Below are 15,513 nucleotides of genomic sequence, written 5' to 3'. Positions count from 1 at the left end.
CACAGATGAGTTTTTATCCCTGGGGGGTGGAAAGCAGCCACTGAAAGCCTGAAACCAACCCGGTTTCTGTAGCATGACGGGGTCCTAGGGGGAGGTCAGCTGGGAAGCTCTGATTCTCATTGTGGAGGTGCAACAACAGTGTGATGCTTCATGACAACATGGAGGATCAAATCCATCAGAGGATGGACCAGTACGGGGGTCCAGCCTGGGTCCAGAAGGCGGTCCTGGTCCTGTGTGTTAAGATTCCAGATTCTGTCTTAACGTCAGAATAAAAGAGGTGGGCTTCATGTCACGCCACGTGACAACACCCCCCTCTGGTGATTTGCATTCGGGTACCGAGGTGGTTTGGTTGTCATGGTGACAGAACTACGTTTCGGACCTGGCTGAAGTTCTAGCCGGCGGTGCTGAAGGGCAGAAGCTGTGCTGGGATTTAAAGCATGTGCAGCCGTTTTCATCATGCTAGTTGGTCCTGAGAGCTTTCAGACCAAAGGCTTCCTTCACGCCCCCCCCCCCCCCCCCCCAGTCGCCGCCTGCAGCAGGTGATCTGTAAATCTGGTGGGACGTCCTGAGTGTAAAAGATCTGTGCTGATCTCTGTTTCACGCTCAGTTGGACAGATATAGCAGCAGCAGCAGCAGAGAGCTGGACCCCCCCGGCTCGGTCCAACACCCCCACACAGCAGCACACACAGGGCGACATGGAGATCACGCTGGAAGATGAAAACAGCAAACCAGCAGCAAACTTTGAGTTTGAAGGCGCTCACCAGGCGTTCAGGGATCGCTGGAAAAAGACGGATGACACCATGTGCCGACACAGCATGTCCTTCCACCTGCACCACACGCTGAGGAGCGAGTTCTTCGCCAGCTACCTCTACCTGCTGGAGAAGATCCCCGTGGGTAAGAAGCCTCAGGCCTTTCTGAGACCTACAGCAGCATGCAGGAGACCTTACTACAGCCAACCTGCTTCTCTTCCACTGCTGGGGACTTTAACCCAGTACAACAAGTCAGAGGAAGTTCTCCTCTAAACCAGGTTTCTGAGTCCAGGTCACGTAAAGGGAAAACTAGTCGATCTGTGAGTAAGGGACTGTTAGGGACCATGAAGGACCATGAGGGACCATGAGGGACCATGAGGGACCATGAAGGACCAGTTAGGGACCATGAAGGACCATGAGGGACCATGAAGGACCAGTTAGGGACCATGAAGGACCATGAAGGACCATGAGGGACCATGAGGGACCATGAGGGACCATGAAGGACCATGAGGGACTATGAGGGACTATGAGGGACCAGTTAGGGACCATGAGGGACCATGAAGGACCAGTTAGGGACCATGAGGGACCATGAAGGACCAGTTAGGGACCATGAAGGACCATGAAGGACCATGAGGGACTGTTAGGGACCATGAAGGACCATGAGGGACCATGAGGGACCATGAGGGACCATGAGGGACCATGAAGGACCAGTTAGGGACCATGAGGGACCATGAAGGACCAGTTAGGGACCATGAGGGACCATGAAGGACCAGTTAGGGACCATGAGGGACCATGAGGGACCAGTTAGGGACCATGAGGGACCATGAAGGACCAGTTAGGGACCATGAGGGACCATGAAGGACCAGTTAGGGACCATGAGGGACCATGAGGGACCAGTTAGGGACCATGAGGGACCATGAGGGACCAGTTAGGGACCATGAGGGACCATGAAGGACCAGTTAGGGACCATGAGGGACCATGAGGGACCAGTTAGGGACCATGAGGGACCATGAGGGACCAGTTAAGGATCATGAGGGACCATGAGGGACCATCAGGAACCATGAGGGACCAGTTAGGGACCATGAGAGACCATGAAGGACCAGTTAGGGACCATGAGGGACCATGAAGGACCAGTTAGGGACCATGAGGGACCATGAGGGACCAGTTAGGGACCATGAGGGACCAGTTAGGGACCATGAGGGACCATGAGGGACCAGTTAGGGACCATGAGGGACCATGAAGGACCATGAGGGACCATGAGGGACCAGTTAGGGACCATGAGGGACCATGAAGGACCAGTTAGGGACCATGAGGGACCAGTAAGGGACCATGAGGGACCATGAGGGACCAGTTACGGACCATGAGGGACCATGAGGGACCAGTTAGGGACCATGAGGGACCATGAGGGACCATGAGGGACCAGTTAGGGACCATGAGGGACCATGAGGGACCAGTTAGGGACCATGAGGGACCATGAAGGACCATGAGGGACCATGAGGGACCAGTTAGGGACCATGAGGGACCATGAAGGACCAGTTAGGGACCATGAGGGACCAGTAAGGGACCATGAGGGACCATGAGGGACCATGAGGGACCAGTTAGGGACCATGAGGGACCAGTTAGGGACCATGAGGGACCATGAGGGACCAGTTAGGGACCATGAGGGACCAGTTAGGGACCATGAGGGACCATGAGGGACCAGTTAGGGACCATGAGGGACCATGAAGGACCATGAGGGACCATGAGGGACCAGTTAGGGACCATGAGGGACCATGAAGGACCAGTTAGGGACCATGAGGGACCAGTAAGGGACCATGAGGGACCATGAGGGACCAGTTACGGACCATGAGGGACCATGAGGGACCATGAGGGACCAGTTAGGGACCATGAGGGACCAGTTAGGGACCATGAGGGACCATGAGGGACCAGTTAGGGACCATGAGGGACCATGAAGGACCATGAGGGACCATGAGGGACCAGTTAGGGACCATGAGGGACCATGAAGGACCAGTTAGGGACCATGAGGGACCAGTAAGGGACCATGAGGGACCATGAGGGACCAGTTACGGACCATGAGGGACCATGAGGGACCAGTTAGGGACCATGAGGGACCATGAGGGACCATGAGGGACCAGTTAGGGACCATGAGGGACCATGAGGGACCAGTTAGGGACCATGAGGGACCATGAAGGACCATGAGGGACCATGAGGGACCAGTTAGGGACCATGAGGGACCATGAAGGACCAGTTAGGGACCATGAGGGACCAGTAAGGGACCATGAGGGACCATGAGGGACCATGAGGGACCAGTTAGGGACCATGAGGGACCAGTTAGGGACCATGAGGGACCATGAGGGACCATGAGGGACCAGTTAGGGACCATGAGGGACCATGAGGGACCAGTTAGGGACCATGAGGGACCAGTTAGGGACCATGAGGGACCATGAGGGACCAGTTAGGGACCATGAGGGACCATGAAGGACCATGAGGGACCATGAGGGACCAGTTAGGGACCATGAGGGACCATGAAGGACCAGTTAGGGACCATGAGGGACCAGTAAGGGACCATGAGGGACCATGAGGGACCAGTTACGGACCATGAGGGACCATGAGGGACCATGAGGGACCAGTTAGGGACCATGAGGGACCATGAGGGACCATGAGGGACCATGAGGGACCAGTTAGGGACCATGAGGGACCATGAGGGACCAGTTAGGGACCATGAGGGACCATGAAGGACCATGAGGGACCATGAGGGACCAGTTAGGGACCATGAGGGACCATGAAGGACCAGTTAGGGACCATGAGGGACCAGTAAGGGACCATGAGGGACCATGAGGGACCATGAGGGACCAGTTAGGGACCATGAGGGACCATGAGGGACCAGTTAGGGACCATGAGGGACCATGAGGGACCAGTTAGGGACCATGAGGGACCAGTAAGGGACCATGAGGGACCATGAGGGACCAGTTAGGGACTATGAGGGACCAGTAAGGGACTATGTTGGACCATGAGGGGCCATGAGGGACCAGTAAGGGACTATGAGGGACCATGAGGGACTATGAGGGACCATGAGGGACTATGAGGGACCATGAGGGACCATGAGGGACTATGAGGGACCATGAGGGACCGTGAAGGACCATGAGGGACCATGAGGGACTATGAGGGACCATGAGGGACCATGAGGGACCATGAGAGACTATGAGGGACCATGAGGGACCATGAGGGACCATGAGGGACTATGAGGGACCATGAGGGACCATGAGGGACCATGAGGGACCATGAGGGACTATGAGGGACCATGAGGGACCATGAGGGACCATGAGGGAGCATGAGGGACCATGAGGGAGCATGAGGGACCATGAGGGACCATGAGGGACTATGAGGGACCATGAGGGACTATGAGGGAGCATGAGGGACCATGAGGGACCATGAGGGACTATGAGGGACCATGAGGGACCATGAGGGACCATGAGGGAGCATGAGGGACCATGAGGGAGCATGAGGGACCATGAGGGACCATGAGGGACCATGAGGGACCATGAGGGAGCATGAGGGACCATGAGGGAGCATGAGGGACCATGAGGGACCATGAGGGAGCATGAGGGACCATGAGGGACCATGAGGGAGCATGAGGGAGCATGAGGGACCATGAGGGACCATGAGGGAGCATGAGGGAGCATGAGGGACCATGAGGGAGCATGAGGGACCATGAGGGACCATGAGGGAGCATGAGGGAGCATGAGGGACCATGAGGGACCATGAGGGAGCATGAGGGAGCATGAGGGACCATGAGGGACCATGAGGGAGCATGAGGGAGCATGAGGGACCATGAGGGACCATGAGGGAGCATGAGGGAGCATGAGGGACCATGAGGGAGCATGAGGGACCATGAGGGACCATGAGGGAGCATGAGGGAGCATGAGGGAGCATGAGGGACCATGAGGGACCATGAGGGACCAGTAAGGGACTATGAGGGAGCATGAGGGAGCATGAGGGACCATGAGGGACCATGAGGGACCATGAGGGAGCATGAGGGACCATGAGGGACCAGTAAGGGACTATGAGGGACCATGAGGGAGCATGAGGGAGCATGAGGGACCATGAGGGACCATGAGGGAGCATGAGGGAGCGTTCTTGGCTGATTTCCTCGGATGTACGAGGAGTTACAGATGATTATATAATCCATTGATCAGAGTCTCTGAGTCCGCCTGGAAAATGGCCGCCAGGCTCTGTAAATGCTTAGATCTCCACTTCAGGGTTGCTTTGTCTGAAACAAAGATTGACAGCTGGGGCCTGAAAATGGTTGCTCAGGGATCAAGATCCATGGAAGGGGTCTTACCTGAACCACCAGGAGCACACAATTACCTGAGTCTTCCTCTACTCAGCTCCAACATGTTAAAGCGGCTCTATGATTCTATGTCTCGTTTTCTGCGCTTTCTACAGAATCCTCATCAGACATGTGAGCGGCGCCGTTTTTTATCACCTAAACGCATGTTTGACTTTTCCAACACGCTCTTCGTTTGGTTTCTATCGCGACAGAAGCGATCATTTTAGAGAGTTTTTGCTACTTCGACATTTCCGTGATGTCCCGAGGGAGGGACTCAGTGATTGGTCATCTTCTCCAGGTTGTGCACATTCTCTAGAAGAAAGCCACGCCCACCTTCACTGCTCAGTGTGACTACTCCTAGTGGGGGGCGTGTGGCGGGAAAATAGCTGAAGTTCTGCAGTGTGTTTAAAAGGAACTATGGTCTATAAGTCGGTATTGTTCTAGCTTAACATACCGAGACGTCAACACATCTAATTACTATAAAAATTATATTTGTTTACTTTGCTTTTTACTGCGGTCGCCATGTTTCAGGAAATGATGTCAGAGGTCTGCAGGTGAGGCGAGGAAGAAGCAGTAAGACCATCTTTTAAAAATGGAAAGCTACCGGGGGACGCTGCTCTTTACTGGAGCTAAAGGCAAGAAAAGACTGATCACACTTCTGTCTCTGCTGAGCACCACGTGCACTACGTGCACTACAGAGCTACCACACAGGATTCCTCTGAACGTTTCCAGCGGTTTGATTGATTGATAGATTCCAACTTCCTTCATTTATTCAAACATCTGATTGAACAACTCAGGAACAACAATAATCCTCTTCTGTTTTAGAGTTTCTAACAAAAACCTGGTTTCTGTCACAGTCCAGGTCCCCGAGGCCATGTCTGTCCCGTCACCGCTACGGGGATAAAAGCCTCTTGATCGGGTCAGAAAGTCCTTCCAATCGAGGCCGATCGGATCGGCTGACATGTTTCCATGCTTTTACTCTGACTGGGGTTCAGTCGGGTTGAAAGTTCTGCATGTAAACGTTGGAGGTAAAGACGAGCAAACATTTAACTCGTTCTGCAGAAGGAGAAGGAAAGTCCAGATCCTGCAGTTCCATGCTCCGTCCTGCTGCCTTCTCCTGGAATCCATCAACAAGCGGTCGGATAAAACTCCACCAGGTGTTCACTGAAGGCTCACCTGGTGGCCAGAAGAGCGCCTGAAACACGGCCAAGATGCAGAAGGTTTGCTTTCCACACCAACGGCGCCGTGAAGGAGACGAGCATCAGTCGCTTCTTCTCAGAGGACTTCATGTCTCCTCATCAATAAGACAGCTTTCTAAAGATCAGCATCAGGGTCTTCCTCTGAGTGGAAGATGAAGATCTAACAAACATAAAACCGTCATCGTGACATCTTTTCCACATGGCTCCATGGCGACACCAGGAGCTCCAGAAACAGGAGCCGATCCGCCGCCGTTCTGGCTCAAAGACGCCGTGCGTCTCACCACCAACCCGATACGAGTTCCATTAATGGCATGGCATGCGCAGGCTTTAACTCATGTCAGTAGGGGAGGATTATTTACAGCTTCCACTGGATGCAGTCAAACTGAATAAACCCGCTGCACAGCTGCTGGAGAACACGGAGAAATGAACTAAATGTGAATTTTTTGCCTCAGCTTCAGGTTATTTGGGTTAAATCAGGGTTCCCAAGTCCGGTCCTCGGGATCCACCATCCTGAAGCTTTCAGATGCAACGCTGGTCCAACTCATCTGAATCAGAAAGCTGGATTCCTGCCTCTGCAGGTCATCCAGCTCTGCAGAGGCCTGAAGCGAGACATTCGTCTGATTCAGCTGTGAGAAGAGTTACATCTAAAAGCTTCAGGATGGGAGAGCTGGGCGACCAAACATGGTCTGGCTTGAACTGTTCTTTCCTTGTTCCATGTCAGGACTATATGGTTTTAGTAATATAGTGTGGCATGATATACTGAGTTAATCTTAAAAAACAAATTTTAAAATGTAAAGAAATGTATTTTGCTTCCAGCTGGTGTCAAATGTTGAGAACAAAAACTGAGAAAGTGGATTTCAGGGAATAATCCGTAGCTGGGACGTCTGTAATGCTGTAAAATAACAGGAAAGAAAACGTAAAATTCCACAATGAAGGCCAGTTTATACCTTTATTCTTTATGGATGTTCAGTTTTGTTTCTGCTTTTTAATGTTTGATGGATGAGACCAGTCCAGTTGATCAGATGAGGAATATTGATGCGTCAAAGTTTATGTTAAAAAGCCAAAATAAAACAAAAATCCATTTTAAAATTAATTATTTCATTGGATATGTCTTATTTATGGAGTACTACATGGATCTGCAACATTATGCATCTATAGTCATAAAAAAATAATAATAACAGTCACCTGTGCTCCAGAGGCTCCTGGACTAACCTACCACATCAGAAAAATCAATATTTCTTGATAATTTAAAATGATCAGTTGTTTCCAGTTAAAATGTTTTTTCTTGGAAATGTTGTGTGTTATTGGAGATTTGCAGACAAATTCTGAACCTGCAGCATTATATTATGATGTGAAAATGTGACGTTATGTGATGTGAAAATAACACGTTAGTACGTTTTATAACATATGTAATTACATGTTTTATAACATGTCATCACATGTTTTATAACACACGTTATTGCATGTTTTATGACACATTAGTACGTTTTATAACATATGTAATTACATGTTTTATAACATGTTATCACATGTTTTATAACACACGTTATTACATGTTTTATGACACATTAGTACGTTTTATAACACGTTATTACATGTTTTATGACATGTTATCACATGTTTTATAACACACGTTATTACATGTTTTATGACACAGTACGTTTTATAACATATGTAATTACATGTTTTATAACATGTTATCACATGTTTTATAACACACGTTATTACATGTTTTATGAGACATTAGTACGTTTTATAACACGTTATCACATGTTTTATAACACATGTTATTACATGTTTTATAACACGTTAGTACGTTTTATAACATGTTATTACATGTTTTATAACACGTTAGTACGTTTTATAACATATGTTATTACATGTTTTATGACACATTAGTACGTTTTATAACATATGTTATTACATGTTTTATAACACGTTAGTACGTTTTATAACATGTTATTACATATTTTATGACACATGTAATTACATGTTTTATAACATGTTATCACATGTTAAAAACATGTGATAACATGTTTTATATGTGATTATTTAACGTTTTTATCTCCATCCACCTGCCAAAGAAAAACATTTAGAAACATGTACATTGTCTTATCTGTATTAACTGTTTATTCCAGAATATCTCTTTAATATTTTCATTTTAAGTTTTATTCCAACAAGTCAAGTTTGATGATGATGATCTGAAGTGGTTTGAACTAGTTTGGAGCAAAAAACGTGAAGGTTGGACCTTGGATGGTAACCGACACCAGTGTCTGTCTCTGAGTTCCAGCTCCAGACATGTGAAGCAGAGTCCGACCTTCAGACCAGCGAGCGTTAATCAGATGCAGAAGCTGAAAGGTCGGACTGTACCGAGCCGGACGGCCACGCTGGGACCTGATTGGTGGGTCTGTCGTCACACTGCCGCCTTTGTCTCGCTATTCTTACCCTCTGGAGGCATCGCATGACGAGCACTGACTCCAGTCTGAGTTTCCCAAACCAACGTGGATGCAGGCGATGTTTCATAACCACACGGACGCCATCCGCCTCCTGCTTCGCCTGGTTTTCAGGGCCTGAACCGGTTTCTGGGGCAAGGGGGGCGTCCAGCAGGAAATGAATCCCCCTTCCTAAGGTTTCACTGTGGTGTGATGAATCCAGCCTCTGGAGACCTCTGACAAGTGGACGGACATTCCCTCCTGCTGGCACACACACACACACACACACACACACTCACACACACACACACTCACACACACACACACACACACACACACACACACACACACACACACACAGTGGAACATGCTGGAACGTGTCATGTAAACCCTCCGTAATGTAGCGTTGATTCTGCAGGATTTAGTTGGATTGTTGCTGAAGCTGCTTGTTAAGTTTCTTAATGTCAGCAACCTCATGCAGGTCTCAGAGTCCCGGCGAGACGATAGAGACCCGGCGAGACGACAGAGTCCCGGCGAGACGACAGAGTCCCGGCGAGACGACAGAGACCCGGCGAGACGACAGAGTCCCGGCGAGACGACAGAGACCCGGCGAGACGACAGAGACCCGGCGAGACGACAGAGACCCGGCGAGACGACAGAGTCCCGGCGAGACGACAGAGACCCGGCGAGACGACAGAGACCCGGCGAGACGACAGAGACCCGGCGAGACGACAGAGTCCCGGCGAGACGACAGAGACCCGGCGAGACGACAGAGTCCCGGCGAGACGACAGAGACCCGGCGAGACGACAGAGTCCCGGCGAGACGACAGAGACCCGGCGAGACGACAGAGTCCCGGCGAGACGACAGAGACCCGGCGAGACGACAGAGTCCCGGCGAGACGACAGAGACCCGGCGAGACGACAGAGACCCGGCGAGACGACAGAGACCCGGCGAGACGACAGAGTCCCGGCGAGACGACAGAGACCCGGCGAGACGACAGAGTCCCGGCGAGACGACAGAGACCCGGCGAGACGACAGAGACCCGGCGAGACGACAGAGTCCCGGCGAGACGACAGAGTCCCGGCGAGACGACAGAGACCCGGCGAGACGACAGAGACCCGGCGAGACGACAGAGTCCCGGCGAGACGACAGAGACCCGGCGAGACGACAGAGTCCCGGCGAGACGACAGAGACCCGGCGGGACGACAGAGTCCCGGCGAGACGACAGAGACCCGGCGAGACGACAGAGTCCCGGCGAAACGACAGAGACCCGGCGAGACGACAGAGACCCGGCGAGACGACAGAGTCCCGGCGAGACGACAGAGACCCGGCGAGACGACAGAGACCCGGCGAGACGACAGAGTCCCGGCGAGACGACAGAGACCCGGCGAGACGACAGAGTCCCGGCGAGACGACAGAGACCCGGCGAGACGACAGAGACCCGGCGGGACGACAGAGTCCCGGCGAGACGACAGAGACCCGGCGAGACGACAGAGTCCCGGCGAAACGACAGAGACCCGGCGAAACGACAGAGACCCGGCGAGACGACAGAGACCCGGCGAGACGACAGAGTCCCGGCGAAACGACAGAGACTAGGTGTGACGACAGAGTCCCGGCGAGACGACAGAGACCCGGCGAGACGACAGAGACCCGGCGAGACGACAGAGTCCCGGCGAGACGACAGAGACCCGGCGAGACGACAGAGTCCCGGCGTGACGACAGAGACCCGGCGAGACGACAGAGTCCCGGCGAGACGACAGAGTCCCGGCGAGACGACAGAGTCCCGGCGAGACGACAGAGACCCGGCGAGACGACAGAGACCCGGCGAGACGACAGAGTCCCGGCGAGACGACAGAGACCCGGCGAGACGACAGAGACCCGGCGAGACGACAGAGTCCCGGCGAGACGACAGAGTCCCGGCGAGACGACAGAGACCCGGCGAGACGACAGAGACCCGGCGAGACGACAGAGTCCCGGCGAGACGACAGAGTCCCGGCGAGACGACAGAGTCCCGGCGAGACGACAGAGTCCCGGCGAGACGACAGAGTCCCGGCGAGACGACAGAGTCCCGGCGAGACGACAGAGTCCCGGCGAGACGACAGAGTCCCGGCGAGACGACAGAGACCCGGCGAGACGACAGAGTCCCGGCGAGACGACAGAGACTAGGTGTGACGACAGAGTCCCGGCGAGACGACAGAGTCCCGGCGAGACGACAGAGTCCCGGCGAGACGACAGAGTCCCGGCGAGACGACAGAGACCCGGCGAGACGACAGAGACCCGGCGAGACGACAGAGACCCGGCGAGACGACAGAGTCCCGGCGAGACGACAGAGTCCCGGCGAGACGACAGAGACCCGGCGAGACGACAGAGTCCCGGCGAGACGACAGAGTCCCGGCGAGACGACAGAGTCCCGGCGAAACGACAGAGACCCGGCGAGACGACAGAGACCCGGCGAGACGACAGAGTCCCGGCGAGACGACAGAGACCCGGCGGGACGACAGAGTCCCGGCGAGACGACAGAGACCCGGCGAGACGACAGAGACCCGGCGAGACGACAGAGTCCCGGCGAGACGACAGAGTCCCGGCGTGACGACAGAGTCCCGGCGAGACGACAGAGACCCGGCGAGACGACAGAGTCCCGGCGAGACGACAGAGACCCGGCGAGACGACAGAGACCCGGCGAGACGACAGAGTCCCGGCGAGACGACAGAGACCCGGCGAGACGACAGAGACCCGGCGAGACGACAGAGTCCCGGCGAGACGACAGAGACCCGGCGAGACGACAGAGACCCGGCGAGACGACAGAGTCCCGGCGAGACGACGGAGACCCGGCGAGACGACAGAGACCCGGCGAGACGACAGAGTCCCGGCGAGACGACAGAGACCCGGCGAGACGACAGAGTCCCGGCGAGACGACAGAGTCCCGGCGAGACGACAGAGTCCCGGCGAGACGACAGAGTCCCGGCGAGACGACAGAGACCCGGCGAAATGACAGAGACTAGGTGTGACGACAGAGTCCCGGCGAAACGACAGAGACTAGGTGTGACGACAGAGTCCCGGCGAGACGACAGAGACCCGGCGAGACGACAGAGTCCCGGCGAAACGACAGAGACTAGGTGTGACGACAGAGTCCCGGCGAGACGACAGAGACCCGGCGAGACGACAGAGTCCCGGCGAAACGACAGAGTCCCGGCGAGACGACAGAGACCCGGCGAGACGACAGAGTCCCGGCGAGACGACAGAGACCCGGCGAGACGACAGAGACCCGGCGAGACGACAGAGACCCGGCGAGACGACAGAGTCCCGGCGAGACGACAGAGACCCGGCGAGACGACAGAGACCCGGCGAAACGACAGAGACCCGGCGAGACGACAGAGTCCCGGCGAGACGACAGAGTCCCGGCGAGACGACAGAGACCCGGCGAGACGACAGAGTCCCGGCGAAACGACAGAGACCCGGCGAGACGACAGAGTCCCGGCGAAACGACAGAGACCCGGCGAGACGACAGAGACCCGGCGAGACGACAGAGACCCGGCGAGACGACAGAGACCCGGCGAGACGACAGAGACCCGGCGAGACGACAGAGACCCGGCGAGACGACAGAGTCCCGGCGAAACGACAGAGACTAGGTGTGACGACAGAGTCCCGGCGAAACGACAGAGTCCCGGCGAGACGACAGAGACCCGGCGAGACGACAGAGACCCGGCGAGACGACAGAGTCCCGGCGAGACGACAGAGACCCGGCGAGACGACAGAGTCCCGGCGAGACGACAGAGACCCGGCGAGACGACAGAGTCCCGGCGAGACGACAGAGACCCGGCGAGACGACAGAGACCCGGCGAGACGACAGAGTCCCGGCGAGACGACAGAGTCCCGGCGAGACGACAGAGACCCGGCGAGACGACAGAGTCCCGGCGAGACGACAGAGACCCGGCGAGACGACAGAGACCCGGCGAGACGACAGAGTCCCGGCGAGACGACAGAGACCCGGCGAGACGACAGAGTCCCGGCGAAACGACAGAGACCCGGCGAGACGACAGAGACCCGGCGAGACGACAGAGTCCCGGCGAAACGACAGAGACTAGGTGTGACGACAGAGTCCCGGCGAAACGACAGAGTCCCGGCGAGACGACAGAGACCCGGCGAAACGACAGAGACTAGGTGTGACGACAGAGTCCCGGCGAGACGACAGAGACCCGGCGTGACGACAGAGACTAGGTGTGACGACAGAGTCCCGGCGAAATGACAGAGACCCGGCGAGACGACAGAGACTAGGTGTGACGACAGAGTCCCGGCGAAACGACAGAGACTAGGTGTGACGACAGAGTCCCGGCGAGACGACAGAGACCCGGCGAGACGACAGAGTCCCGGCGAAACGACAGAGACTAGGTGTGACGACAGAGTCCCGGCGAGACGACAGAGTCCCGGCGAAACGACAGAGACTAGGTGTGACGACAGAGTCCCGGCGAGACGACAGAGACCCGGCGAGACGACAGAGTCCCGGCGAGACGACAGAGACCCGGCGAGACGACAGAGTCCCGGCGAGACGACAGAGTCCCGGCGAGACGACAGAGACCCGGCGAGACGACAGAGACCCGGCGAGACGACAGAGACCCGGCGAGACGACAGAGTCCCGGCGAGACGACAGAGACCCGGCGAGACGACAGAGACCCGGCGAGACGACAGAGTCCCGGCGAGACGACAGAGACCCGGCGAGACGACAGAGTCCCGGCGAGACGACAGAGACCCGGCGAGACGACAGAGTCCCGGCGAGACGACAGAGACCCGGCGAGACGACAGAGTCCCGGCGAGACGACAGAGACCCGGCGAGACGACAGAGTCCCGGCGAGACGACAGAGACCCGGCGAGACGACAGAGTCCCGGCGAAACGACAGAGACCCGGCGAGACGACAGAGACCCGGCGAGACGACAGAGTCCCGGCGAGACGACAGAGACCCGGCGAGACGACAGAGTCCCGGCGAGACGACAGAGTCCCGGCGAGACGACAGAGACCCGGCGAGACGACAGAGTCCCGGCGAGACGACAGAGACCCGGCGAGACGACAGAGACCCGGCGAGACGACAGAGACCCGGCGAGACGACAGAGACTAGGTGTGACGACAGAGTCCCGGCGAGACGACAGAGTCCCGGCGAGACGACAGAGACCCGGCGAGACGACAGAGTCCCGGCGAGACGACAGAGTCCCGGCGAGACGACAGAGACCCGGCGAGACGACAGAGACCCGGCGAGACGACAGAGTCCCGGCGAGACGACAGAGACCCGGCGAGACGACAGAGACCCGGCGAGACGATAGAGACCCGGCGAGACGACAGAGTCCCGGCGAGACGACAGAGACCCGGCGAGACGACAGAGACCCGGCGAGACGACAGAGACCCGGCGAGACGACAGAGACTAGGTGTGACGACAGAGTCCCGGCGAGACGACAGAGTCCCGGCGAGACGACAGAGACCCGGCGAGACGACAGAGTCCCGGCGAGACGACAGAGTCCCGGCGAGACGACAGAGACCCGGCGAGACGACAGAGACCCGGCGAGACGACAGAGTCCCGGCGAGACGACAGAGACCCGGCGAGACGACAGAGACCCGGCGAGACGACAGAGACCCGGCGAAACGACAGAGACCCGGCGAGACGACAGAGTCCCGGCGAGACGACAGAGTCCCGGCGAGACGACAGAGACCCGGCGAGACGACAGAGTCCCGGCGAAACGACAGAGACCCGGCGAGACGACAGAGTCCCGGCGAAACGACAGAGACCCGGCGAGACGACAGAGACCCGGCGAGACGACAGAGTCCCGGCGAAACGACAGAGACTAGGTGTGACGACAGAGTCCCGGCGAAACGACAGAGTCCCGGCGAGACGACAGAGACCCGGCGAAACGACAGAGACTAGGTGTGACGACAGAGTCCCGGCGAGACGACAGAGACCCGGCGTGACGACAGAGTCCCGGCGAAATGACAGAGACTAGGTGTGACGACAGAGTCCCGGCGAAACGACAGAGACTAGGTGTGACGACAGAGTCCCGGCGAGACGACAGAGACCCGGCGAGACGACAGAGTCCCGGCGAAACGACAGAGACTAGGTGTGACGACAGAGTCCCGGCGAGACGACAGAGTCCCGGCGAAACGACAGAGACTAGGTGTGACGACAGAGTCCCGGCGAGACGACAGAGACCCGGCGAGACGACAGAGTCCCGGCGAGACGACAGAGACCCGGCGAGACGACAGAGACCCGGCGAGACGACAGAGTCCCGGCGAGACGACAGAGTCCCGGCGAGACGACAGAGTCCCGGCGAGACGACAGAGACCCGGCGAGACGACAGAGACCCGGCGAGACGACAGAGACCCGGCGAGACGACAGAGTCCCGGCGAGACGACAGAGACCCGGCGAGACGACAGAGACCCGGCGAGACGACAGAGTCCCGGCGAGACGACAGAGACCCGGCGAGACGACAGAGTCCCGGCGAGACGACAGAGACCCGGCGAGACGACAGAGTCCCGGCGAGACGACAGAGACCCGGCGAGACGACAGAGTCCCGGCGAGACGACAGAGACCCGGCGAGACGACAGAGACCCGGCGAGACGACAGAGTCCCGGCGAAACGACAGAGACCCGGCGAGACGACAGAGTCCCGGCGAAACGACAGAGACCCGGCGAGACGACAGAGACCCGGCGAGACGACAGAGTCCCGGCGAGACGACAGAGACCCGGCGAGACGACAGAGTCCCGGCGAAACGACAGAGACCCGGCGAGACGACAGAGTCCCGGCGAAACGACAGAGACCCG

General features: G+C 56.6%; 1 protein-coding gene across 1 annotated transcript in view; it reads left to right on the top strand.

The window, feature by feature from the left end:
- The first annotated feature begins 616 nt into the window (after positions 1-616).
- Positions 617-15,513, top strand: part of ntmt2 (N-terminal Xaa-Pro-Lys N-methyltransferase) — a 32,598-nt gene continuing 17,701 nt past the window's right edge. The window contains exon 1 of the mRNA XM_079244920.1: positions 617-894. Coding sequence (XP_079101046.1) covers positions 696-894 — 199 coding nt within the window. The 5' untranslated portion in view covers positions 617-695. The remainder of the gene's footprint in view (positions 895-15,513) is intronic.

This window comes from Telmatherina bonti (assembly GCF_933228915.1).
Source record: "Telmatherina bonti genome assembly, chromosome: 8".
Taxonomy (NCBI): domain Eukaryota; kingdom Metazoa; phylum Chordata; class Actinopteri; order Atheriniformes; family Telmatherinidae; genus Telmatherina; species Telmatherina bonti.
This window is presented reverse-complemented; position numbering and strand designations above follow the sequence as displayed.